General features: G+C 47.6%; 1 protein-coding gene across 2 annotated transcripts in view; it reads right to left on the reverse strand.

Moving 5' to 3' along the window:
- Positions 1 to 26,820, reverse strand: part of SH3BP5 (SH3 domain binding protein 5) — a 77,953-nt gene that overhangs the window by 12,307 nt on the left and 38,826 nt on the right. For both annotated transcript variants that reach the window (XM_033212700.1, XM_033212701.1), the window contains one exon: positions 2,279 to 2,443. In XM_033212700.1, coding sequence (XP_033068591.1) covers positions 2,279 to 2,443 — 165 coding nt within the window. The remainder of the gene's footprint in view (positions 1 to 2,278; positions 2,444 to 26,820) is intronic.

The raw sequence follows: 26,820 nt of genomic DNA on the forward strand, positions 1-26,820 counted from the left end.
GGGCATTTCCAGCCTATGCAACTGTGAAGGGATCTGGGAAGAGGAACATCAGCTCCGAGGTGGAAATCCTGGCATGTGACGCGAAACACCTGCCAATCTGCAGAGGTTGCCCCAAGCCCAAGAAAACCAAAAGGGCCTTTCCCTTCAGAGGCCACAGAGAAGGCACATATCAGCTGACCCTCCCTGACCCTCCCGGGGCCCTATGGAGTCCTCATGACCTCAGGAGTACAGGGCCATCTTGTACAGTCTCACAGGTCTTGCACTGCACAATTCCAAAAAGCGCTATTCCCAAAGTCTGTGGTGTGAACGGATGCCCTGAGTTACACACTGTGGAGGCCTTGGGGACACCACTCCTTGGGAGGTCACCCACCATCCATTGGGGCCTTAGCACTTAAAAATGAGAGACACACAAAGCAGAAGCATGGTTTATCTTTAAAGAACAGATTAAATGACTTCTGAAATGCTTGCTTATAGGCTGACATGGGTCTCCAGCTGGGGTGGACGAAGGGCGAAAAGGAAAAGTGGCCCTTCCGCTAATTTCTTGGAAGATGCTACCTTACATTTTGTCCTTTTCATATCTATTGGACTTTGGCTTGTGAACTTCTAATACTTCCAGCCACCCCTTCCATTTTTCTCAAGATGACCCAAAAAAGTTGTTTCCAGCCCATGGCTAGCTCCGTGAGCATTACACCCACTAGGGGGCAGGAGGCACGCAAAGCAGAGCACAGCCAACAGTCTCAGGCTGCAGACAGAGGTGCACAAAGTCAACGTGGATTTGACTCTTGAAGTCATTTGTGTGTCAAGCTTTCTATTTAAGGAAGCACAAGGCCACTTTTAATTATCAGATCCCCCAGGACTTGAGCCACTGTGACAGGTGACATTTAAAAGGGAAATCCTGTTGGCATTAACCTGCTGACTTTTCTAGTCCAGCCCCCTAGACGGCTTTCTTAAGGAGTCACCAAGACCTCTTGCAACCCCCTATCTGCTCTATACAGGGTCTTATTGGAGCTGCTGAAGCCACAGGTCAGCTCACTCACCCACCCTGCAGCAAACCAGTCCTACATTGGTTTTCCAGGCACTTGGGATCTAGACAGAGAATGCGGAGGGGCACAATGGACCCAGGCTGGTGTGGGGGGATACCAGGAACATGAGCCTGGGCAGCCCAGGAGCCAAGCCTGGAAGGGCAAAGAGGTATCCAGGAACATGCCGCATGACTTCTAAGAAACCCGATAGAGTTAGGCAAGGGTAATCAAGTACTGCTGAGCCAAGAACTGTCCCTAGCTGCTATGGTCTGAACATTTGTATCCTCTCAAAATTCTTACATTGAAACTGATCCCCAGTGTGAGGGTATTTGGAGGTAGGGCCTTTAGGAAGTGATGAGGTAATGAGGGTGGAACCCTCATGAATGAGTTTAGTGGCCTTATAAGCTCATGTACCCTTCCACCGTGTTAGGACATGGAAAAGACGGTCACCTGTGAACCAAGAAACAGGCCCTCATGAGACACTGAATCTACCAATGTCCTGATCTTGCACTTCTCATCCTCCAGAACTGTGAAAAATAAATTTCTATTGTTTACAAACTACCCTGCTTATGGTATTTTGTTTAGTATTTTGTCTTGGCCTGAACAGACTAAGGCACTGCCATTTTTGGCTCTGAGTAATGCAGCCAGAGAGGTGGTCACGGGAGCCGGTAAAGAACCCAGTATAATGGCATAAAACCCAGCCAGCCAAGCCGTGGGTAAGGATCTCACGCAGTCCGCTTCCTTTGTGCCTGTCAACTCCCTGAATCCCAGCCCAGAAGGCCTGTCCTAAGTACACACCTGATTCTGGTCTAATCTGCCATGACCCCTGCCGTCTTCCGACAGCACATACCCGAAGTGCAGCCTCCGTGTAGGGCTGTTAATCAAGGTCTCCCCATCACAGATTCTAAACCCCGCCAGTACACTGGGGTTCCCTGGGAGCAGACCCCGGAAAACAACCAGTCCCTCTGGAAGCCCGAGTCCACAGTCAACACCCTTTGGGGATGACCCAAACCAGACAAACCTCAGGCAACATAAGGGAAAGAACAGCTCTTGCTGTCACGGAGAGACACTGACTCATTCTGGAGCACTGGCTTCGGACCAAGTGCAGCCAAGAGACCACATGAAGATGACAACCTGTGATGTTCAGAGTGTTTTCAGGCAGCACGCCTGGGAGTCGAGTCTGTTACCTCCGTTCGGGGGAAGCCAGCGCGCATGCACGTGCACACCCCCACAGCACACCCGGCCATGACTCATACCCTCTGAGTGGCGTGATTCAGCATCTCCTGCCAGGCGGAGTCGAACTGCCGCTTGTCATCCTCCAGCAGCCGCTGCTCGGCCAGGGAGATGGTCTCCTTGGCGGCACGGAGTACCTCGGTGGCCCTCTGGAAGTCCTGAGTGGCTTTCTGAGCTTCCAGCTGAGCCTGTGTGAGAAAGAATCCTCATGAGGCCTCAGGAAATGGCGAGGACTCCCCACGGTCCATTTTACCTTTCAAAAAATAAGCATCCCAAGGACCAGGACAAGCTCATCTCTGCCTCTTCACTCCCGGCACCCACAGGTCCTCAGAGATGCCAGACAGGGCAGTGGACCCGATGGGGGAGTGAGCGCCAAATCAGTGAGCGGACAGTTTCCACGGTTCTGAGCCCAATGGATGAGATAAACACGTCAGCCCTTGGCCAGAATCGGACATGGCAAACCAGCTCATCCTGGGACAGGTACAGCCAACCCCACGGCCTTTCTCAGAAGCTCTGCCTCACTAATGAGGTCAAGGTGGATACAGTAGTCCTGTCACCTTCCCTGCCCAGATCTGTGGCTCAATTCATGGCAAGTCAGAACTAGAACCCTGAAGATCATGGTTCAAAGACTTCACTCTGTAGAAGGGAGACCTTAGCTGAGAGGATACAGCCTTTCCTGAGATCACACAGCTGACTAGAAGCAGAGCTGTGCCAGACTCCGGGTAGTAGGAGTTCCAGCCCAGCACTGCCCCTCTGCCAGAGAGTCCCCCACTCAATTCACACCCACTGACTCCAGCAACAGGCCAAGTATGGCACCAGGCAGGCAAAGAGAAGGACCTAATTAATTAAAACAACATGGTCTCTGCTTTCAAGGAGCATCAGGTGGGAGAAGCAATACCAACTGTAGCTGACCACATGTCTAGAGCTGCCCCCACGACATGCGTCTACTGATTGTTCAAAATGTGACTAATCCCGGCCAGTTGCAGTGGCTCACACCTGTAATCCCCAGCACTGTGGGAGGTGGGCGGATCACTTGAGGTCAGGAATTAAAGACCAGCCTGGCCAACATGGTGAAACCCTGTCTCTACTAAAAATACAAAAATTAGCCGGGCATAGTGGTGGGTGCCTATAATCCCAGCTACTTGGGAGGCTGAGGCAGAAGAATCGCTTAAACTTAGGAGGCAGAGGCTGTTATGAGCCGAGATTGCGCCACTGCACTCCAGCCTGGGTGACAAGAGTGAGACTCCATCTCAAAACAAAAAAGTGATTAATCCCAATTGAATGTAAGACATCCCTAATCTTAAAGACTCAGTACAAAAAAAAAAAAAAAAGTTAAATATCTCAATTTTTATTACATGATGAAATATTTTGGATATACTAAATTAAATAAAATATATTATTAAAATTAATTTCAGTTGGGTGCAATGGATCCCACCTATATCCCAGCACTTTGGGGGGCCAAGGCAGGAGGACCACTTGAGGCCAGGTACTCAAGACCAGCCTGGGAAACACAGCAAGAGCCCACTTCTGGAAAAAATTAAAAACTTATCCAAGCATGGTGGCACATGGCTGTGTTCCCTGCTCCTTGGGAGGCTGACGCAGGAGGATCACTTGAGGTTACAGTGAACTACGATTATGCCGCTGCACTCCAGCCCGGGTAACACAATAAGACCCTGCTTCTTAAATAAATAAAATTTAAAAATTAAATTCACAGGCTGGGCACAGTGGCTCAAACCTGTAACCCCAGCACTTTGGGAGGCCAAGGCAGGAGGATCATGAGGTCAGGAGTTTGAAACCAGCCTGGCCAACATGGCAAAACCCTATCTCTACTAAAAATACAAAACTTAGCCGGGTGTGGTGGCACATGCCTGTAGTCCCAGCTACTCGGAAGGCTGAGGCAGAAGAATCATTTGAACCTGAGAGGTGGAGGTTGCAGTGAGCTGAGATCACGCCATTGCACTCCAGCCTGGGTGACAGGAGCGAAACTCTGTCTCAAAAAAAAAAAATTTAACTTCACCATTTCATCTTTCCTCTTTTATTGTGACCACTGGGAAACTTACAATTATATAGGTGATTCCAATTCTATTTCTTGTGGACAGTGGATACCTTTACCCCAAGATGGGCCAGGTGATGGCAATTGTGTGACTGCATGAGAAATCAGCACTGAAACATCACAGTCACCACTCTACAGGCTCCCCTTGAATTCCCCAGCAGAGCACAAGCCACAAGCCCACTTCTGCCAAAAGCTGGCCTCTGCAGCGTCCCACCACCCTCCCTTGATTAACCACGACCCCAAGTCAGTTACATAAGCCCTGGTGGGACATCCCTAGGGCAGCCCCTGGGACTCAGGAAGAGGGGAACTACAGGGACCCCACCCTTCCCCAGGCAATTCTCACATGACTTTGAGGAAGTCTTCAGAAACCACAGGCTCAGGACGCTTTGTGAAGAAGGTTAAAGGAGGGGGAACAAAAAAATCATAGACTCAGAGAACGCCAGCCGCCCAGGAAAAGAACAGCTTTCCGGAGTACTCCATGATTGTGTACTGCATACCAGACCCAGACCCAGACCCAGCCCTCCAGGCAATGACAATCAGGTGGGGAGCTGAACCAAGCATGGAGTGGACACTCAGAAGTCCGTAATACGACACTGTACGTGAGAGTGCCACAGCAGCGGGGGAAGTATGGTAAGGGAATGTGAAGGAGAAATTATTTCCAGTACAGAGAACCGAGGAAGGCCTCTTAAAGGAAGATGATCCTGAACTGAGGACTGAAGGACAAAGATGATTTGAAAACACGGGCTGATGGGGTGGGAGGCAGAAGGAAGGATTTGAGACTCTAAAGACATATTACAGAACAGAGTGCCTGTAGGAGATTTGATGATACCTCAGATCAAAATTTTTAAAAGGACTCAAGTGAAGACCTTGAATGAATGCCAGGCAAGAAAAGAAAAGAAGAGAAGAGAAGAGAAGAGAAAGGAAAGAAGGGAAAGAAAGAAAAGAAAGGAAGAAGGAAGGGAAGGGGAGGGGAGGGGAGGGAGGAGGGGAGGAGGGGAGGAGGAGGGGAGGGAGGGGAGGGAAAGGAAGAGAAGGGAGAAAGAAAAGAAAGAAAGAAGGGGCCGGGCGCGTGGCTCAAGCCTGTAATCCCAGCACTTTGGGAGGCCGAGACGGGCGGATCACGAGGTCAGGAGATCGAGACCATCCTGGCTAATACGGTGAAACCCCGTTTCTACTAAAAAAATACAAAAAACTAGCCGGCGACGAGGCGGGCGCCTGTAGTCCCAGCTACTCGGAGGCTGAGACAGGAGAATGGCGTGAACCCGGAGGCGGAGCTTGCAGTGAGCTGAGAGCCGGCCACTGCACTCCAGCCTGGGTGGCAGAGCAAGACTCCGTCTCAAAAAAAAAAAAAAAAAAAAGAAGAAGGAAAGAAAAAAAGGAAAGAGGAAAGGAAGGAAAGAAAGGAAGGAAAAAGGGAAGGGAAGGAAGGAAAGGGAAGGGAAGGAAAAAGGGAAGTGGGAAGGGAAGGGAAGGGAGAAAGACAGACCTGGGACTGGGTAATTTATAAAGAAAAGCAGTTTAATTGGCTCACAGTTCAGCAGGCTGTACAGGAAGCGTGATGCTGGTATCTGCTCGGTTTCTGGGGAGGCCTCAGGATACTTACAATCATGGCAGAAGGCAAAGGGGGAGCAAGGCATCTCACACAATGCCTGGACTTGGGTCCAGGGTCGGGGGAAAGTGCTACACACTTTTTTTTTTTTTTTTTGAGACTGAATCTCACTCTATCGCCCAGGCTGGAGTGTAGTGGTGCGATCTTGGCTCAATGCAACCTCTGCCTCCTGGGTTCAGGTAATTCTCCTGCCTCAGCCTCCTGAATAGCTGGGACTACAGGTCCATGCCACCACCACTGGACAGTCACCCTGCCAGGAATACATGGCAAGAGTAGCTAAAACACCAACTATATTTTTTGTATTTTTGGTAGAGACAGGGTTTTGCCATGTTGGCCAAGCTGGTCTCAAACTCCTGACCTCAGATGATCTACCTGCCTCAGCCTCCCAAAGTGCTGGGATTACAGGATTACAGGTGTGAGCCACCGCACCCAGTCGCTACACACTTTTAAACCCGATCTCATGAGAACTCACTGTCGAAACAACAGTACCAACGGGGGTGGTGCCAAACCATCCATGAGAAACAGCCTCCATGATTAAATCACCTCCCACCAAGCCCCACCTCCAACATCAGTGATTACAATTCGACATGAGATTTGGGAGGGGGCACAGACCCAAACCATATCAGGAGGTAATTAGGGTTAGATGAGGTCCTGAGGGTGGGACCCTCATGAGGGGATCAGTGACCTTGTAAGAAGGGGAAGAGAGAGAGATCTCTCGCTCTGGTTCACTGAGGAAGCACCACGCTGCCAAAGGTCTCCTAGGGAAGATTCCGCAAAGGAGGAGGGTATCAGGCAGCAGGCCAGGCCAAGGCAGGAAGCACCAAAGAGTTTATACACTTACCTAACTGAGGAAAGTTTAACTGTGACATTGCTTCTCAGTGTCATCACAAAACACAGGACTTCCAAAGTCAGAAACCAATTGTATTTACAAAATTTACTAAATTTAGAAACCAATTTTGTATGATGGTGAGCACCAGATAGCCATCTCTCTCTGGCTATCTGGTGCTCACCATCATACAAAAGATGACACCTAGAAATCTTTGGTGCAACCGATAACGGTTTACCTTCAAATAGGAACAAAGGTCCCAGGCCCTGGTATTTAATACACTGTTTGAATAGGGCTCTATGCTCCCAGGTCCTGTGATGTGCACAAGTCATGCAGTGATTCACTCACAGCTCACAGAGAAACCCAATGAGCCAGCAGAAGAAGTAGGCCCTGCTTATAATAGTACTAAAGAGGAAAATGTTAGCAGAGCTTAGTTTGAGGTATAAGATGCAACACAGAAAAAAATGTTAAATACCTTCATGACTTACAGACACTAACAGCTTTCATGGGAAAAGCTCCATGGAGAGAATTTTAAAAGGCAGCTTATGGGCTGGGCGCAGTGACTCACACCTGTAATCCCACCACTTTGGAAGGCCAAGGCGGGTGGATCACTTGAGGCCAGGAGTTCAAGACCAGCCCGGCCAACATGGTGAAACCCCATCTCTACCTAAATACAAAAATTAGCTGGGCATGGTGGTGGGCGCCTGTACTCCCAGTGACTCGGGAGACTGACGCAAGGGAATCACTTGAACCCAGGAGGTGGAGGTTGCAGTGAGCCGAGATCGTGCCACTGCACTGCAGCCTGGGCGACAAAGTAAGACTCTGCCTCACCAAAAAAAAAAAAAAAAAAAAAACGGCTGCTATGAATGAATGTGATAAGTGACCTTCATTAGACACTGGCCCAGGCCAACTGTGACTGTGAAGCACTCGGAAATGTGGAAATGTATTGAGCATTCCACAAAGGGTCATCAGCAAAAGAGGTGGTGGGTGGAGAAGCCTGGCATTGTTGAGAAGGGAGACAGGCTGTGGTCACGCCCCTCTGACTCAACTTCCACTGTTGCCCACAATGGCTCTCAGGGAGGAACAAGAGCATCTGCACATTTGCATTGGCTACAACAAGGTCCAAGACAGGAGGAAGTTTACAGACCTCCCAGTTCAAGCCCCTCATTTTTCAAAGGAGAGCCCAGAATATGTGATGTCACACAGCTGTTTAGTGGCCCCCACAGAGCCAGGAAGTCAGAGCCCCTGACCCCTAGTCTGGAGCTATTTCAGCTCAACCATGCAGTGTCCACCCCCCGGAGTAACTCATTAACACAGTCACTGGACAATTGGACAGTCTCCCTGCCAGCAATACATGACAAGAGCAGCTGCTAGGGCACCAAAGACAAGATGGAAACTCCACTGTGCACAGGATTGCTACCTCCTGCCTGCGGCTCCCATCCTGAAGCCTCACGCGGATCCAACTGACAGGCCCGTGGTTAGCTCCAGCAACTGCAAAGGAGGCGGCTGCCCAAAGTCATACTCTAGCAGGTGGTAGCTCCAAGTCAGGGAGAGAGCCCTCAAGACCAGACCAACCTAGTACCTAACTACTAACTAACCTGTGAGTCTGGATACAGATAATTACAAAGGAGAAAATAATCACAGCAGTTACTGCTTTAGCATTTATTCTGTATCAGATAATGTATATAAGGTGTTCTGAATATAGTACATCATTAGTAAAGTCTCAAAATATATAGCATATATAGTACATATATATTATATAGTATATAGATATAGTACATCATTTAAGTCTCCAAATAACCCTACAGGCCTAACCCAGAGCTTTCATTCTAATTTTTTTTTTTTTTTTTTTTTCTGGAGATGGAGTTTTCCTCTTACCACCCAGGCTGGAGTGCAACAGTGCAATCTCAGCTCACTGCAATCTCTGCCTCCCGGGTTCAAATGATTCTCCTGCCTCAGTCTCCCGAGTAGCTTAGATTACAGGTGCCCGCCACCATGCCCGGCTAATTTTTGTATTTTTAGTAGAGACAGGGTTTCCATGTTGGCCAGGCTGGTCTCGAACTCCTGACCTCAGGTGATCCACCCGCTTTGGCCTCCCAAAGTGCTGGGATTACAGGCGTGAGCCACCGCGCCCAGCCTCATTCTAAACTTTGATTAAACACCACTTGCTGGTGCTGCAAACTCCTGACAAAGAAGTATTAGTCAAGGAAGCACGGCCTTAGCTCTCCACACAAATCAAGGACACAGTGGCCACTGTCACACAGGTCGGAACAGGCAGGGAGGTTTGCAGGGTATAAGATTTGCAGAGACCACCAAGGAGGAGCAGAGGAGAAGCGGGGGGGAGAAGGCCCACTGCTGTAGGAGCTGGGCTCATCCACAACCAGAGTCCGGAAAATGAGGTCCTGAGAAGCTGATCCTGAAAACCTTCACGCCTGCCTGAGCTTAGCCTCCTACCCCCACCACACATTCTCACCTGCTCTGAGGAACAACTTGAACCCCATTCACAGGGGAGCCAGGAGAAGGAACGAGATGCAGAGAGGCACGGGACAGGCAAAATTTCCCCACCTAGAGGCACGGGCATCCGACTGCCTTCCCCACTCCCCTTTCTAAATGCCTTTAGTACTTAAAATCCAAAAGGACTCTGGGGTTTACTTGGGAATGGTTGGGCTCAGTATGCATATACCCCCCAGCACTTGGCCAAAGCAATGATGGAGCAAAAGAAGCTTCCGGAACCCCCTGGACACCTGGGCGTGGATTGGGAGGAAGGAGTGCCCCACTTTCTTCTAGAGAAAGTTGGAAAGATACCAGCCCGGGGCAAAGCAGGTGCTGTGTGAGATGAGCAGTGACCCTGGAGGCACGGGGCGGCAGAACCCGCAGGAGAGGGAAGCCCCAGCCAAATGACAGGTGGGCCAGCTTCTACCCCTCGTGCTTCATGCTTCGTGCTTCGCTGGAGGAATCTCACCCCCACAGGGCCCGGGGCAAGGCCCCTGCTGGATGGGGGCAACTACTTGGTAGGAAGTCTCTGTCCTTTTCACTTGATGCTGTTTTGTCCTTGCCCCTTCACAGTGAATGTCACAGGCACTGCTGGAAAGAACCCCTCCCCCGGCTAGAAGCTTATGAAGAAAAGCATCAGAGGCCTTTCCAACCCAACCAAGGAAGATCAAAAACCTTTGAAAACATGGTCAATAACCCCCGGGGGGTCTCAGTGAGGGAGGGATGGGCAGGACAAACATCAAAATGGACAAGAGACAAGGATGTCTGCTCTCAGCTTTATTAAAGCCGTGGTTTTCTGCCTAGATTCTGAGGAATCCCAGGCACCCGGCAGTTCATGGACTGTCTGAGTCCTTCCAGCCTGCAAGCTGCCCATCCTCAACTCCCCCTTCAACTCCTGAATGATGCTTCGTTGAAGAGGACCAGAGATAGAATCTGGCCATTCTGATAGCACCGTTTTACCCCTGAGGATGTCTGGCGTATATTTTAATCCAAATTATCCCAGAACAAAGTTTCATTTGAAAACATTTTCTGGGGAGAATTCCATTAAGCCCATTTAGTTCCTTGATTTTTTTCACACCCAAGTGCTTCTAATTTTTCAGCTTTATTTAGTCAAAATTATTCTCCTGAAGATTGGTTCCTTTCTATTTCAAATAAACAGATTTGATTGAATAAACAGTTTCATCCACATCAAATTTTACTAAATGTAGCTTGTGGCATGGAGTTTTTTATTGTTTCTATCAAAATTTTGCTGAATCAGTTTCTTAAAGATCTAAACATTTAGCTGGGTGTGGTGGCTCATGCCTGTAATCCCAGCACTCTGGGAGGCTGAGGCGGGCAGATCACCTGAGGTCGGGAGTTCAAGACCAGCTTGGCCAACATGGCGAAACCCCATCTCTACTAAAAATAGAAAAAATTAGCTGGGCCTGGTGGCAGGTGCCTATAATCCCAGCTGCTCAGAGGGCTGAGGCAGGAGAATCGTTTGAACCTGGGAGGTGAGGTTGCAGTGAGCCGAGATCGCACCACTGCACTCCAGCCTACGCGACGAGAGCAAAACTCTGTCTTAGGGGAAAAAAAAAAAAAAAAAATCTAAAAATTTGTCAAACATAGGGGACATCATTTTTTCTCAGTCCCAAAAGTTACCATGTACATTCTGAGTCACTATTAGTTTAATAGTGTTATTTCTCCCAACAATGTATATTACAAAGAAAACAAGAAATCCATGGTATGCATCTACTCTTACAGAAATGAGAAAATCGTGGGCAGTCTTAAGAGAGATAGCACCTGCAGCCGTACCATCGACAGACTACAGAGTCCTTTAATATGTCAGAGCAGCAAGAGAGCTTTGCAGGGTTAGAAACATCGAGGTCAAACGGTTTTGTTCTGGCCTGAGCTTAAAGGTGAACTTTAAAAATGTAAAAGCTTCTACTTGCTTCAAAATACAGCTAGTAGTAACAAGAGAGAGCTGGGGGTGGGGGTAAAGATGAAATAGGATTGCCCCAAGGTTGGTAATTGTAGAAGCTGGATGATGAACATCAGAGGTTCCATTACTTTGTTCTCTATTTTGCATATATTTGAAAGTTTTGACCCCAGCTTCCGGCAGAACAATCCCTACTGCCAACAGTCATCCAGACTAACCAGGGGTGAGTCTGACACAAGCGTTTCAGTTGGGGGCATCAGGGAAGGTTCTTCAAGCACTGAGCCCACCTCTGCTTATCTTCAGTACTAGACACCAGCCTGCAGTTCACATCCAGACACAGCGTGTTCATACACACCACCCAAAGGGCTTCCCATTGCACTCATGTAGCACGATTCCTCTGCCTTAAGCTGGCACTATTTGTTACCCTACAGAATCTCCCTAATTCATGTAAAAGCTGGCAGGAGGAGGGTCTCAGGCCTTCTGTTTTCACAGGGCACTACTTAGCCTGAGTCAGTGTGCCTAGGCTAGTCAGTCAGCTGATGTCTATCACCCGTCCCCACACTTCCACCCTTTCACAATTAACAAGCAGCTTACAGGGCCTGCCAGCTACATGCAGCAGGCCTCCAGGAACCACACATCCCAAATCAAATCCTTCCTGTTGCTGCAGCAACACCACAGATGCCAGGCTCTTCCTGCCCACCCTAGCCAGAAGGGTGCGCCCACATTCCTCCTCATCCTCCTCCCGCTTTCACCTTCTTCACGCTGTAGCAGTGTGCCACCACTGGCTAGAGAACCGACTGGCCAGGTGTGAGGTAGGGGCCTGAGCCGGGGGTAGACAGCAGTACCCCCGGAAAAAAGGAGAAAAAGGAAAAAAACCCACAACAGCACCCCAGGGTACCACCACCAAACCTAGACTCCTAACCCACAGAACCAAATAACAGGGTCTTTGTGCTCAGGGAGATGGAGACAATCTAGACCAATTGTTTTATTTTCTAGGAGAAAATGTAAGAGTCTAACAAATAAATTGGCCTGCTCAAAGCATCGAGCCTGGATATTCTACCAACCCCAATCCAAGCTGCCCTCCCTGCCAGCCAGCCACACAGCCATCCCCAACATCACATTCTCACACTCTCTCTGTCCCCAAAACACACACGCAACATGCCCCGCCTCTTAATTCTTCAAATGCGTGCAAACTCAGAGAGCTCCTTCGTTGCGGTGGGTTTCCCTGAGGTCAGCAGGGCTATATCTTCCTCCCTGCATGTCCACTGACAATTATCTTCCATCTCTGCCTTTGTCTCCCACCTATACTGTCATTCCCACGAAACACTAGCATATCTTAGACACACACACCAATCAGGGAAGCTATTTCATCTTCCACGGGGCGCACAATGCAGACCCGGGCCACGAACATGGTCATTGCCTGACATCGTGAGGGAGTGGAGAGCCCTGCTTTACGCCGCAGGGCAGCAGAGAACTGGAATACAGAACGTGGGGAAAGTCCATGTGCTCTGTAATTATGCCTCATGACATTCCTTTGCAGTTAATGAGTAGCTGCTGGTTTCCAATCACAAGGGTGGAGCATAGGAGTAGAGAGGTGGGTGTATAAAGAACTGGAATGCCAGAAGAGGAAAGAGCATCTCCCTCCCGTAAGCTATAGCTATAGTTAATTTTTGTATTTTTAGTAGAAACTGGGTTTCACCATGTTGGCCAGGCTGGTCAAGAGTGAAACACGGTCCCCCAAAAACAAAACACACACTTTGACACTGTGCACAAAACTGGCATTGATTTGACCACGACAACTGGACCAGTGACAACGGGGCCACTATGAGGCCGTGGTCTGTGTCAAGAGAACCAGGAAGAACAGAGTATATCCCTGGCACCAACAATAACCATTGTCTCGGGTCTACAACCTTGAACAAGGACCTGAAGGCATCAGATTCCCTTGGCAGAGCTCTGATCCCCCGACTCCTACCTCTCTCCATCCTCTCCGGTGAAAGAACCAGGTGGTCAGTTGCTCCCTCCCTCAGTCCTGCCTCTACAGGTACACGCTTCTCTGCCTGGGGGTTGCTAGCAGAACACCAGCTCTTCCAGTGACTGCTCCCCAGAGACGGTTCCACCTGCACCTTGTGGACAAACAAGGCCCCTGTAGCTCTCTAATCTTCACACACCGTAATGGCAACAAAAGAAACATTTTGGGCAGGGCGCAGCAGCTCACGCCTGTAATCCCAGCCCCTTGGGAGGCTGAGGCGGGTGGACTACCTGAGATCAGGAGGTTGAGATCAGCCTGGCCAACATGGTGAAACCCTGTTTCTACTAAAAATACAAAAATTAGCCGGGTGTGGCGGTACGCCCCTGTAATCCCAGCTATTCGGGAGGTTGAGGCTGGAGAATCACTTGAACTCGGGAGCCAGAGGTTGCAGTGAGCCAAGATTGTGCCATTGCACTCCAGCCTGAGGTGACAAGAGCGAAACACGGTCCCCTCCCCCCAAAAAAAAACACATTTTGATGCCTTGCACAACGCTGGCATTGATTTGACCAGGACAGTTGGGCCACTATGAGGCCATATTCTGTGTCGAGAGAACCAGGAAGAACAGAATGCATCCCTGGTACCAACAATAACCCCTGTCTTGGGTCTACAACCTTGAACAAGTCACTAAACTTTTCAGATTGGAACGCCAAGGCCTCTGCTAACTCCAAGGAAGCCTCAGTTACAGTACTGAAAATACATAACTAAAGCAGGGACCCACGAGGAAAGTTCTGTAATGCAGTATCTGGCTTCAACAACATATGCAAATTGTGAGCCAGCAGGTTAGTTAACCACAAGCTATTTTGCTTTTGCTATCTTATTTATCGCTGTGCAAGTCTACAAATTTTCCATAATAAAAAAGTTTACAAAATTGCTTCTCAATACATTTCTTAATCAGCTGTTGCTTTGTTATTTATCTACCACACAGTTCTTTCTTTAAACTCGAAATTATGTCACCAGGTTAAGCAAGAGCATAATTTGAGGGAAAGGGGGAGGTCCGCACTATTTATCAAGACAAAAAATAACCACGGTTTCTAGTCAAATGTTTTAAACCAATCACAACAAAACTTTTTTTAAACAACTAGGGAAATCTGAAAAAGGCCTGGATACTAGATGATATTTAAAAACTAATTTTGTTAGGTGTAAAAACGTGACGTTTCAAAGGTTCTTATCTGTTGGAGATAAATATCTAAATATTTAGGCATGCAGTGATAAATCTATGAACAGCTTTAAAAGAATCAAGGAAAAAACTAGAGGGGGAGGGTGGACGAAACCTGACTGGCAAGAGGCTAACAATTGTTGAAGCTGGTGATGGGCACGTGTGGTCCACTGATTATTCTACTTTTGCAGAAATTCCATAATAAAAAGTTGTAAAGAAATATTTTTTGAAGGCGTTGGTTCATCAGTTATCACTTTTGCTCTTTACCTTCCACATAATCACAAAACTCAAGAAAATGCTTACTAAAAGAATAGGGAAAACCCAAAATGTTTGTCAATGGTTGTCCTCATTAAAGGCAACATTTCAAATAAACAAGCAAACAAATAGAACTGAAACAAGACTGGGTGCGGTGACTCACGCCTGTCATCTCAGCACTTTGGGAGGCCGAGGTGGGTGGATCACATGAGGCCAGAAGTTCGAGACCAGTCCAGCCCCGTCTGGCAAAACCCCGTCTCTACTAAAAAATACAAAAATTAGCTGCGTGTGGTCCAAGCTACTCAGGTGACTGAGGCACGATAATCCCTTGAACCCAGGAGAGGGAGACTGCAGTAAGCTGAAACTGCACCACTGCACTCCAGCCTGAGCAACAGAGCAAGACCCTGTCCCCAAAAAAGAAAAAGAAGTATCTAAGATTGGCAATGAGAGAAGGTAAAGAGTCAAAATGTCACCCAACAAGAGACAGGTTTACAAGATTGAGCTGCTCATGGTCCCTCAAAGCCCACATTACCCACATGTAATCTTTTAAGATGTAAAGGAAACGGAGGGGCCCAGCAATATCCCCAGTGGCCTGCTAGTGGCCACACCACTCCAGTTATCCAAAAATTCTCATCTCTAATCTCAGTCTCTTCTGCAATGATTTAAAGCTCTCAACTCTTTGTCCCCGGCAGAGACAGAAAAACAACAAAACATGCCCACTTACAATTACAAAGCTCTACAACAGGAGAGAGCACTTTCAAGGAGAGCTGACACCAAACTGCAGGCACCTGGATAAGCCCTGTCCCTCCCCACACTCCACCTCTACTGCCCTGATAGAGGGAGGATAAAGGAGCCAGGACAGGGGTGTTTATGAAATTCCTACTAGAGGCCAGGTGTGAACCCACGGAGTCTAGCCCATAGCCCTGCTGGAAGTATTGTCAGACCCATTTACACCCAGAGAAACTGGTGAAGGCACTGGTCCAAGGTCATAAGGCTAGAAAGGAAGGAGACTAGGACTCATACCCAGGTCTCCCACTCTGACCACCTGGAGAGAAGCAGCACCAATGCGGGGCCCCATATTATCTCCCCTCTCCGGTGGTGTATTATCTATTAAGCTTGACGTTTCAGTGAACCAGCTGCTCCTTTGGCTGTGCTTAAGTAAGCTTCCCTGAAGCTGACAAGACTGACTCTGTAGACTGTAGATCCTGATAAGAAGCCACAGTTTGATAAACTCTCTCCATGCCACCATCTGCATACCCACTTTGCCAAGCCCTCTCTCCAAAGGGCATCCAAAGGCCTCACCATCCCTGTTTAACCCCTTCTTACCCCCTAGTTCTGGAAGCCCCTGCAGATGTATCCAGCGTGAGTTCTTACCTGGATTATTTGCAAAGCTTTCTCGCCACCTGTGCACTTGGCAGGAAGCGCCACATGTCAAACTTTCATAAGCTACTCCTGGGCTCTGCTCATCTCTATTTGCAGACTGCTTTCCAACACACTTGAAATAAATGGGTTCAAAGTCATGAACATTCCTCGTGCCTCAGACAAAAATACTCAAAATAAATGATGGAGGGGAGTTTTCTGTCAATGGCCCCTTCCCTGCCAGCTAGGATCTACAAAAGGAGCCTCTTAATTGGAGAGCTTCTCCATAGTGGCCAGGATCGGTCTTTTGCCAGCCAGTACCTCACACAACCACTTGGCCTCAGTCCCAAGGGATGCCATTTAACAGAAGCAGAGGACACACCCACTCTAGACAAAGTGACTTCAGTTAAGACCAACTCACTCTGCAACTCAGAAGCCTAGAGCTTTCTACTCTTTGCCTATAAGCCTGGAAGAGACCCATAAAAGGTATGTGAATGGAGAGGAGAGAAGGACAACTCAAACTCAGGGACACCAGCACACACTGGCCGACCGAAAGCCTGGTGAGTCCCCAGACCCAGGACCTTTGGAGTTAAGATGCTGCAGCAAAAAATCTGGTAACCCACAGCACCCTCCTTTATGCATAGTACATAGAATTTCTATGATCTCGTCACAGCAGCATCGCCCCTTGGGTCCTGGAAAGTCCTATGAGAGCCAAAACTGTGTTACTGAATTTAATTCTCATATTCTAGCATAGTGGCTGGTACACTGCAAATGTTTAAGAAATATTTGTATAATTAAGGTACCTGGCTGTGGTAGAAATGATAATCCACAAACAACTCCCTTATGATCAATCGTTGTTAATGCATTTGTGACTTTTTTTCTCCTGTGACTCCTGCAATTAGACAAATGTCTGTCTGGACATGTTTATCCTTGAAAATGGCCATTTAGGGTGACGTAAAAACTCACCTGAATAATCAAACTGTATACAGTAAGTCATGTCATATGAACGCCATTCTCTCAAGATCTAACTGATTCCCCCTCTTTGCTCAACCTCACCCCTTCCAAGCTGGGTGATACATAACCCAGATCCCAAAGGGGCTTCACAAAATTAAGCCTGGGAAAAAATTTACCCTCTCTGACTTCATAGGACCAAGTTTCTGTACTTCTTTTGTCAGTTTGCCATGTTATAAAATAGTATATGTAAAAAAATACTTTGAAACCTGCCCAACACTATGAACATATCAGGAACATATCTCATGAATTATTTTACTATTCACTTGGTCTTCTCAACAAGACCGCAAACTCTTTGAAGGCACCGTGAATCCCCACCACCAGTATGGTGGAGAAGTCGCACTTAGAAACAGGTGCTCTGCCAAGCCCTCCAGTAGCCAGGAACATTGGCTCTCCTCTTTCCACCTCAGCATTTCAGACTTCCCTGGGTCATTCAGTACTGTTTGTTGCCTGGTACACTTAAGCACAGCCAAAGGAGCAACTGGTTCACTGAAACGTCAAACCCCTACCTCCAATCTAACTTTGCTTCTGGATCAGCATAACTTGGCTTAATTTTAACTATCGCCTGCAAGATGTGCAAAGGAATTCAAGGTCAGAGGGGACATAGGTGAAAATGAGGGCCTAATATAAACATGAGTTAGCACAACATACCTTTCTGGTAAGCATATGAAAATCTGAGGGATCTATTATCATGCAAGTGCAAAGACACTCAGCATATGGCCGCAGCCAGGGAGCCCTGGCCAGAGTAGGCTGTCAGAAACAGCATCAGAGCACGAGGGCATACACAGCCAGGGGCCCCCCACTGGCTGCCAGAGGCAAGACCACTTCAGGCCACCCAGGGGTCTGTGGAAGGATGGGAATGGCCTAGTGATGGGGCCAAGATAGCAGCTCCGCCCCCACCTGGGGAGGCAGAATTGGCACAATCTGGTGTGGCAGGGGCTCTCCATGTGAGCCCAGGTTCCTGGCAGATCTCCTTTCCACCTGGTATTGCCAAGCAAAGCAGGTCTGAGGAATTCAAGGGCCTTCTCCCAGCTCTAAATGGCTGGGAATAAACTGCAACCAATGGAACTGAGAATGAAAAAGGATCAGATACCCACACAGAGGAATCCAGATGTCTCAGGGCTGAATGACTGACTACACCTTAAGTCTTTGTAATTCTGTCAATTCTAAACATTCCTTTTTTATTTGTTTTGTTTTTGAGACAAGGCCTCACTCTGTCACCCAGGCTGGAGTGCCAAGGCACAATCACGGCACAGTGTAGCTTCAACCTCCCAGGCTCCGGAGATCCTACCACCTTAGCCTCCCAGGTAGCTGGGACTACAGGAGCACACCACCATGTCCAGTTAATTTTTTGTATAGATGGGGTTTTGCCACATTGCCCAGGCTGGTCTTGAACTCCTAGGCTCAGCTTCCCAAAGTGCTGAGATCACAGGCATGAGCTACCGTGCCGGGCCTCAAGCATTCCTCTTTACAGCAAGTCCTCATTTTTCACCTTTACTTTGCACCACGCAACATGAAGATGCGGAAAGGATAAGATGCAATTTCTGCTCTCAAGGAGCTCACAGTTCCAGGGCAGGCTTCTTAACCCATGGTTTAAAGGTTAGGAACACAGATCAAGACTCAGGCTTCTAGACTCATTAGCTGTGTGACCCTGAGCACTTTCTTACTTCTCTGTGCCTCAGTTTCCTCACCTGTAAAACACAGATAATAACAGAACCTAGCTCATGGGGTTGCTGCGAGGAATAAGTGAGTTAATACACATAAAGTGCTGAGAAAAGGCACGCAGTAAGCAGTACAGAGTGTCAACTGTCATATAAGAAAGCATTACATAGCATGAGCTTGTGCGTATTAACCCACATGACATGCATGATATTTAAAGGGATGCGATATATACCATGAAGTTATAATTTACGCACCCATGCACGTGTCTGTTTGCAGAGGATGACATCCGTAACGTTCAAGCTCTCCAAGAAGCAGAGCTGACGAAAAGCTGAGGGAGCGGGGCTACTGGAAGGGTTCATAAAAGTTACATTGACTTGTGCCTTCATTTTAATCCAGCAAAGGGTAAAAGCTAAGCGGTGCTGTCCAACAGAACTTTCTGCAGTAACGGAAATGTTCTCTATCTGCACTGTCCCAAAATAGTAGCCAGCCTCCACGTGTGGCTACTGAGCACTTGAAATGTGGCCTGACAGGGTGAATCAATGAATTTTTGGCTTAACTTTAGTTAACTTACATTTAAGCAGCTATGGGTGGCTAATGGCTATTATTTTGAACATCACAGAGCTCGTCAGTCTAGGAAGAAATAAGTCACAGGCAAAGACTAGACTATGCAAGATGCAAAACATTCCCTGATGTAATCAGAAATCATGAGTAGAACACCACAATGTACCCTGCAATTGTGAGTAGTGACGTGCACATACACGGAACCACAGCACCGAGAAGTCCAGATGCCGAAAGACAAGAGGGGCCAGGCCAGGCTGTGAAAAGCTTTGTGCGCTGTGGTCAGATTTGGGCTTGACACTGGAGACAGAAGAAATGTTCTGTACTAGGCAGGGTTCTCCAAAGAAACAGAACTGATAGGATGTTTATATAAACATTTATTATAAGGAATTGGCTCATGCAATTATGGAGGCTGGCAAGTTCCAAATCTGCAGAGTTCAAAATCTCCAAGTAGGCTGGAGACCCAGGAAAGAACTTCTATTGCAGTTCAAGACCAAAGATCGTCTGCTGCAGAATTCCCTCTTGCTAATGGGAGGGTCCTTCTTCTGCTCTATTCAGACCTTTAACTGATTGGATGAGGACCACCCACATTGGGGAGGGCAATGGGCTTTACTGAAAAAGTCCACTGATTTAAATGTTTATGTCATCCAAAAACACCCTCACAGTAGCAATCAGAATTGCATTTGACCACATATCTGGACACTGTAGCCCAGTCAAGTTGACACATAAAATTAACCATCACATGTACTAAAGTTTTTGAGCAGGACTATCAGCAGAACTGACTTTGGTAAGATAATTCAGCTGCGAGGCAGTGGGGAGGAATGGAGGTTCCAGGAGGCAGGAAGACCAGTTGAAAGACTATTTCAGGCCGGGGGCAGTGGCTAACGCCTGTAATCCCAACACTTTGGGAGGCTGAAGGGAGTGGATCGCTTCAGATCAGGAGTTCGAGACCAGCCTGTGGAACATGTTGAAAACCTGTCTCTACTAAAGATACAAAATTAGCCAGACTTGGTAGTATACACCTGTAAGGTGAGGTGGGAGGACCGTTTGAGTCTGGAAGGCAGAGGTTGCAGTGAGCCGGGATTGCACCACTGCACTCCAGCCTGGGTGACAGAGTGAGAGAGTGAGAGACCCTGTCTCAAAAAAAAAAAAAAAAATAGACCATTTCAATGCTCTGGGCAAGACATGAGGGATTGCACCAAAAAAGTGACAATGAGAAATGACTCATTTAGCATTTGTTAAAGTATGAATGAATGGATTCTGTGACTTTACAAAACACACACTTTATGAGAAGCTAGCATTTCCTCACAAATCTCCAACATAATGTAGAATGGGTAAGGAGGTTTTCCACACAACATAAAGGGAGGGAAGTGATGTAGCAGAGAGATACAGGTAGTTACTATAGATACGGAGATATAGGTAGATACAGAGATACAGGTAGTTACTGTATTCCCATGCTCAAGAGAGTCTTATGCCTGCTCTGTGGGTACCATATGCCCACCTTTTACTCCTTCTAACTCACAGCCTTTCTAGAAGATAAACTATAGTACCAACGTGGCCGTCTGTTAGCTGCTCCCAATATCCATTCCCCGCTTCGTCCTTAAAACAACCTTGCCTGGCTAGCTAAAAGACTCCAAGTCAAGCCTCCCTTGCAGCTACCTGTGACTACCTGACCAAGTTCTAGCAATGAATGGAAAATGTGTTGTCTGGGACTCCCAAGTAGACTCTTTAAAATAGAAGGGACATATATCCCTTCCTCATTTCCTCCTTCTGTCCTGAAATGCAGATGTGATGGCTGCAGTTCCTGGAGCCATCTTCAACGACGAGGTGACGTGGAAGATTAGACTCAAATACCAGGATGTGAGCAGCAAACAGAACGCTAGGTTTCAGATGACCATGAAATCACAGCACTAATTTCAGACTGCCTAATTTAGGTCTTCGGTTAGTTGAGAGATGGAATCCTTGTGTGTTTAGGCCACATTTTTGAGTTCTGTTGCTTACAATCAAACATAATTCCTAATTGATAGATGATACAGCTATTATTTTGTGCACAAAAAAATGCAGATTTCAAAATTTCAGGCCACATACCTTCGTCCATATATTTTCCTATGGCCTTGGGTGTTGATACGTGGCTAGGCAGAAGAGGAGTCCACATAAACTAATACAGCACCTTACACCTCATGATTTCCTTCCAACAGCTGCTCTCAATAAAGAGCCCGCCGCAGATACTTTCTACCACCTTGGGTGAGTGCCCAGGTCAGTGTGAAAACAGACACCCCCTCTTCTCTATATAAAGAGAACCTTCACTAAGCTGACCTTACCCTGAGATCAAGAGACTTAAACTCAAAGAATGCGAAAACCTCAAAAGACTTTGACGTGCCACTGCTTTTAGAAATAACGCAAAGCACTTTTTCTGGGGTGTGGTGCTTTGACAAAGGGTTGGGGCACACACTTGGGGCTTACAGTGAATTGATGAGCAGAGGGCATCGTTTTGCTACTTCCATTTAAACCACTTCCTCAGGCCGGGCACGATGGCTCACACCTGTAATCCCAGCACTTTGGGATGCCAAGGCGGGCAGATCACTTGAGGTCAGGAGCTTGAGACCAGCCTGGCCAACATGACAAAACCCGGTCTCTACTAAAAATACAAAAATTAGGCTGGGCGCAGTGGCTCACGTCTGTAATCCCAGCACTTTGAGAGGCCAAGGCGGGCAGATCACGAGGTCAGGAGATGGAGACCATCCTGGCTAACACGGTGAAACCCCATCTCTACTAAAAATACAAAAAATTAGCCGGGCGTGGTGGCTCACATCTGTAATCCCAACTATTCGGGAGGCTGAGGCAGGAGAATTGCTTAAACCCGGGAGGCAGAGGTTGCAGTGAGCCGAGATTGCGCCACTGCAATCCAGCCTGGGCGACAGAGCAAGGCTCCGTCTCAAAAAAAAAAAAAAGAAAAGAAATATTAGCCAGGTATGGTGGCACACACCCATAATCCCAGCTACTTGGGAGGCTGAGGCAGGAGAATCACTTGAACCTGGGAGGTGGAGCTTGCAGTGAACCAAGATCATGTGTTCACTGTGGCTTAAACTCCACAAGGTCATCCCACTGTGTAGAAATGAAAACTCTACCTACAGCCTGCACTTCCAAGCATTTCCCACTTGGTGTAAAGGGTGGTGCTCTGTCTCTCACATGTGGAGAGGTTCCTGCAGCATGACGAACCCCGAGTTGGGAATATGCAGTCCCACCAGGTTGGAAGCAGGGTATTCTAAGCTATGGGAATATTTGTAAGTCAGAACCACTTGAAGGCCCAGAGACCATAAATCTCTAAGTCTTATCAGTCATTTACTTCTCAGCATGAATAATTTCACCGCACTCCAGCCTGGGTGACAGAGCGAGACTCCGTCTCAAAAAGAAAAGTAAAAATAAACCACTTCCCCAAAATGAAACCTACAAAGTAAGGCTTCCTAACCAGAGCCCATCACTGCCTTAACCGAAGCAAACAGGTGCTCCATCTGTACGAGAAGGTAAACTGCCCCATGCCCATGAAAGTTTTAAATGGAAGAAACTAATAAATATCAAACTAATAAAGGCCATCAAGAATGGAGAAGGGGAAAGAACTGGTGGGAGGCAGAAATAGGAGGTGGCTGGAGGAGACAGGGGAAGACATAGCTGAGGAACCCACATTCTAGAAGATTCTTCAGAAGAGACCCAGTCGATGTGGCCTCCCAAGAAGCCCTTCAGAATTCTACCGGGAGCTGACTAGCTCTCAGCAAAACCAAGCTAGCGAGGGTTGGTGGGGGACAGAAAAAAATCCTAGACCCAGCTCCTTATCTTAGAAACTCAATTTTGTCCCAGAACCACCAGGCTTGAGAGTAGCTAGAACAGCAGCGTGAGCATTTGCATGTTTTTAATATCACTCAACTTTCCTGGCTGTGTTCACTTATGCCCACTCAAGGCTACAGGCTAAGGAATGACAAAGTGGGAGCCAGGGTCCCTCCACAGCTCCACATGCTATGGATTCAGGAACCCCAAGACAGGGCAGCTGACCCCAAAACTACTTTCTCCCTCTGGCTGATCAACACTACAAATTCCCTTTTGGTAGGGCTGCCAGATTTAGCAAATAAAAGTACAGGCCTTCCAGTTAAATCTAAATTTCAGGTAAACAGTTTTTTTAGCTTATGTACCAAATATGGCATAGAACAAATTTATACTTTAAAAAATAATCTGAAATTTAACTGAAATTCCTGTGTTCTATCTGCCAATCTTACTTCTGGCTTAAACTCCACAAGGTCATCCCACTGTGTAGAAATGAAAACTCCACCTACAGCCTGCACCTCCAAGCATTTCCCACTTGGTGTAAAGGGTGGTGCTCTGTCTCTCACATGTGGAGAGGTTCCTGCAGCATGACGAACCCCGAGTTGGGAATATGCAGTCCCACCAGGTTGGAAGCAGGGTATTCTAAGCTATGGGAATATTTGTAAGTCAGAACCACTTGAAGGCCCAGAGACCATAAATCTCTAAGTCTTATCAGTCATTTACTTCTCAGCATGAACAATTTCATCAGATTCTTCAGGGTAGATTTTCATAGAAGTCACAACTGGGAGGGCTGGGGAAGAAGAGGAAAAGAAAGGAAGGAAAGCAGGGGCATCCTCTGAGTCAGGAAAGGAACAGAAGGTGCACCAAGAGTGCACAGCCATCTGGCCAGGGGCCCAAACCTCGTTGCCTAGCAACATAAAAAGGCCAGCCTGTGTCGATGAAACTCGTAGCAGAAATACAACCTATGGTCTGATTTCCTTTAACTGAAAAATTAATCACTCTACCACTCTTGCCAGGGAATGCCTGTGGTTTACAGAGGGGAAGGGGCTAACCACGTCCATGCAATCATTTTACTGAAAGCAGGGTACAGTTGAGAAGAAAGAAGGAAACATCTGAAGAGCATCGTGGTTTCAGGGAACCAAACTCCACACCCTGTTTCCCCTCTAACCACTATGCTGCGGTGACAAACCACACCTGTTCACTTCAGAGAGAACACTGCCTGCCCGGCAGCACCAACTGGGGCTCAGCCATGCCTCTGTGAATAGCAAAGGAGACAAGAAAAAGGGAGTTGCCCATGACAAACCTCCCAAATGACAAGGTGATAGAGAGCAGCTCCTCCAGCCCAATGCTTCCTGGCTAAGACCTGCCTGCAAACAGTCCCCCATGCGGGCTTCCTACCACCTGCCAGACAGAATGGGGTGGAATGCAAATGGCCCATGGCACCACCAGAAAAGAAACCCTAGGCCAGGCGTGGTGGCTCACACCTGTAATCCCAGCACTTTGGGAGGCCGAGGCGGGCAGATCACCTGAGTTCGAGAGTTTGAGACCAGCTTGACCAACGTAGAGAAACCCTGTCTCTACTAAAAATACAAAATTAGCTGGGCGTGGTGGCGCATGCCTCTAATTCTAGCTACTCAGGAGGCTGAGGCAGGAGAATTGCTTGAACCCAGGAGGCAGAGGCTGCGGTGAGCCAAGATCGTGCCATCGCACTCCAGCCTGCGCAACAACAGCGAAACTCTGTCTCAAAAAAAAAAAAAAAAAGGAAAAAAAGAAAAGAAACAAAAAGAAAAACTCAAGGTCAGCAACACTGTCCCTGCTCCAGCCCCAGACACCTGAGGCAGAGCCAGCCAAGCAGGAGGTGCAACCCTTCTGGCAAAAGCCCAAAAATCTACTTCTCTGTGTCAGAAGCCTTTGACCTGGGTCAAAAGCTGCCGCTCATCTCCCTCCTGACCCTGTCCTAATTCAAGATTCCAAGCTTCCAAAGTGCAGCTGCTTCTTTCCCAGAATCTTCAGCCAAGACTGTCAGGCAGGATACAGTCTTTCAAGCAAGAGAGAGTTAAGAGTCCATGCTCCGTTCTTGCCATAAATCTCCAGGAACTCTGCTTTGAGACAGATGCCCCGTCATTCTACTATGTGCCCTTACTTTGGGCAGCAGGAATGACGCAGTTCCCAGGAACTGGCCTGTGGCCACCCAGGGGGAATGTGACCAGGGCCACAGGGATGAACGTCACTGAGCCAGACCTCCTCACCCAAAGTCCCGTGGCAAGAACTGCCCCCAGGCAGGCAAGTGGCTCTGTAGAAATGAAAGTGACTGGGAAGAAGGAAGCCATGACAAAGCCATGCTGAAGTCATAGCAGGAACAGGGCCACATGAGGGTAAAGTTCCCAAGGATTCCAGATTCTTGGAACAAGAGCTTCTCAGTTACCCCAGCCCAGAAGAGGCAGGGGCGCGCAGGGAAATAACTGCATGAATGAGCTCAAAAACTGCCTTTAGTCCTAAAAGCCTCTCTTTCCAAGGCTCTGGCTTCTTTACCCACGTTCATATCCCCACTGACCCCTTCCCTCAGATCTCTGCTCTTCTGTCTTTACCAGCCGCCTCCCTCTTGTGCTTTGGAGTGTGCAGTGTGTCCTTCCCCTCAAGCCTTCCTAATGGGCAGCATATCCCCCGCCAGTACACACACACAGTGACACACTCCCTGGCTTCTTCCCTTTGCCATCTACATCAGAGCCACATGGTTCAGCGCACTAACAAATAAGCCTCTCCATGTGGCTCTTGGCAAATACGGTCAGTCAGTCCTCATTGTTCACAGCTTCATATTTTTGAATTTACCTACTTACTAAGCTTTATTTGTAACCCCAAAATCAACACTCGCAGTGCTCTTGGGGCCATCCATCCACAAGCATAGAGTGTGAAAAAATGAGCCGCCTGATACATACGTTTCTAGCTGACATCCAACAAGAAGCTACTCTGCCTTCTTGTTCTGGCTCTCATACTGAAAACAAGTGTCCTTTCCTCGGTCCTTTTAGTGCTATGTTTTTGACATTTTTGTGCTTTTTGTTGATGATTTTTCTCTATAAACTGGCCTCCAAGTATAGCAATTAAGTGCTTTCTAGTGCTCCTAAGTACAAGAAGGCTGTGATGTGCCTTATGGAGAAAATACTTGCATTAGACGAGCTTCGTTCAGGCAGAAGTTATACCACTGTTGGCTGTGAGTTCAGTGTTAATGAGTCAACAAAACGACACATGCAGAAAAAGGAAGAGGAAATTTGCCAATCTGAACATGAGTTCACTCTAGTTAAGTGCTAAAGTAACATCCGTTGTGCATGATGAAGCTATGGAAAAGATGAAAGTGCGGCTGGATTTGTGGATTCCATCTGGCACTAAGCCTGCGAGGTCACACCAGATTAAAAAAGCAGAGTGGACAGCATTATCATGAGGCTAAGAGCCAAAGAAGTTTACAGTCACATCACCCAGAGTCAGGAGAACATCCAACCCTTTGCAGCTAGTGTTTTATTATGAAGACATATTGCATATAATTGATTATAAGAAACATACTAAATAAGGGGTCTTTAAACAGAAACACACATATAACAAAGTTATGTATTGATTGGCTGACAAAAATATTGTGACCAGAGGCTCTCAGGAACCTACCCCTCTATTTCCCCTAGGAGCAAAACCTTGGTACCTGCCAATTCAGTGTCTGTGGCAACTTTATAGAATATGACTGCCACAGATAATGAGAATTGATTGTATTTACCTCTGCCATAGCACCACCTTCATGTAGATAGGGTTCGTGGAGGACACAGACCAACTGTATACT

The sequence above is a fragment of the Trachypithecus francoisi genome, unplaced genomic scaffold (genome assembly GCF_009764315.1).
Source record: "Trachypithecus francoisi isolate TF-2019V2 unplaced genomic scaffold, Tfra_2.0 Lachesis_group0, whole genome shotgun sequence".
NCBI lineage: Eukaryota > Metazoa > Chordata > Mammalia > Primates > Cercopithecidae > Trachypithecus > Trachypithecus francoisi.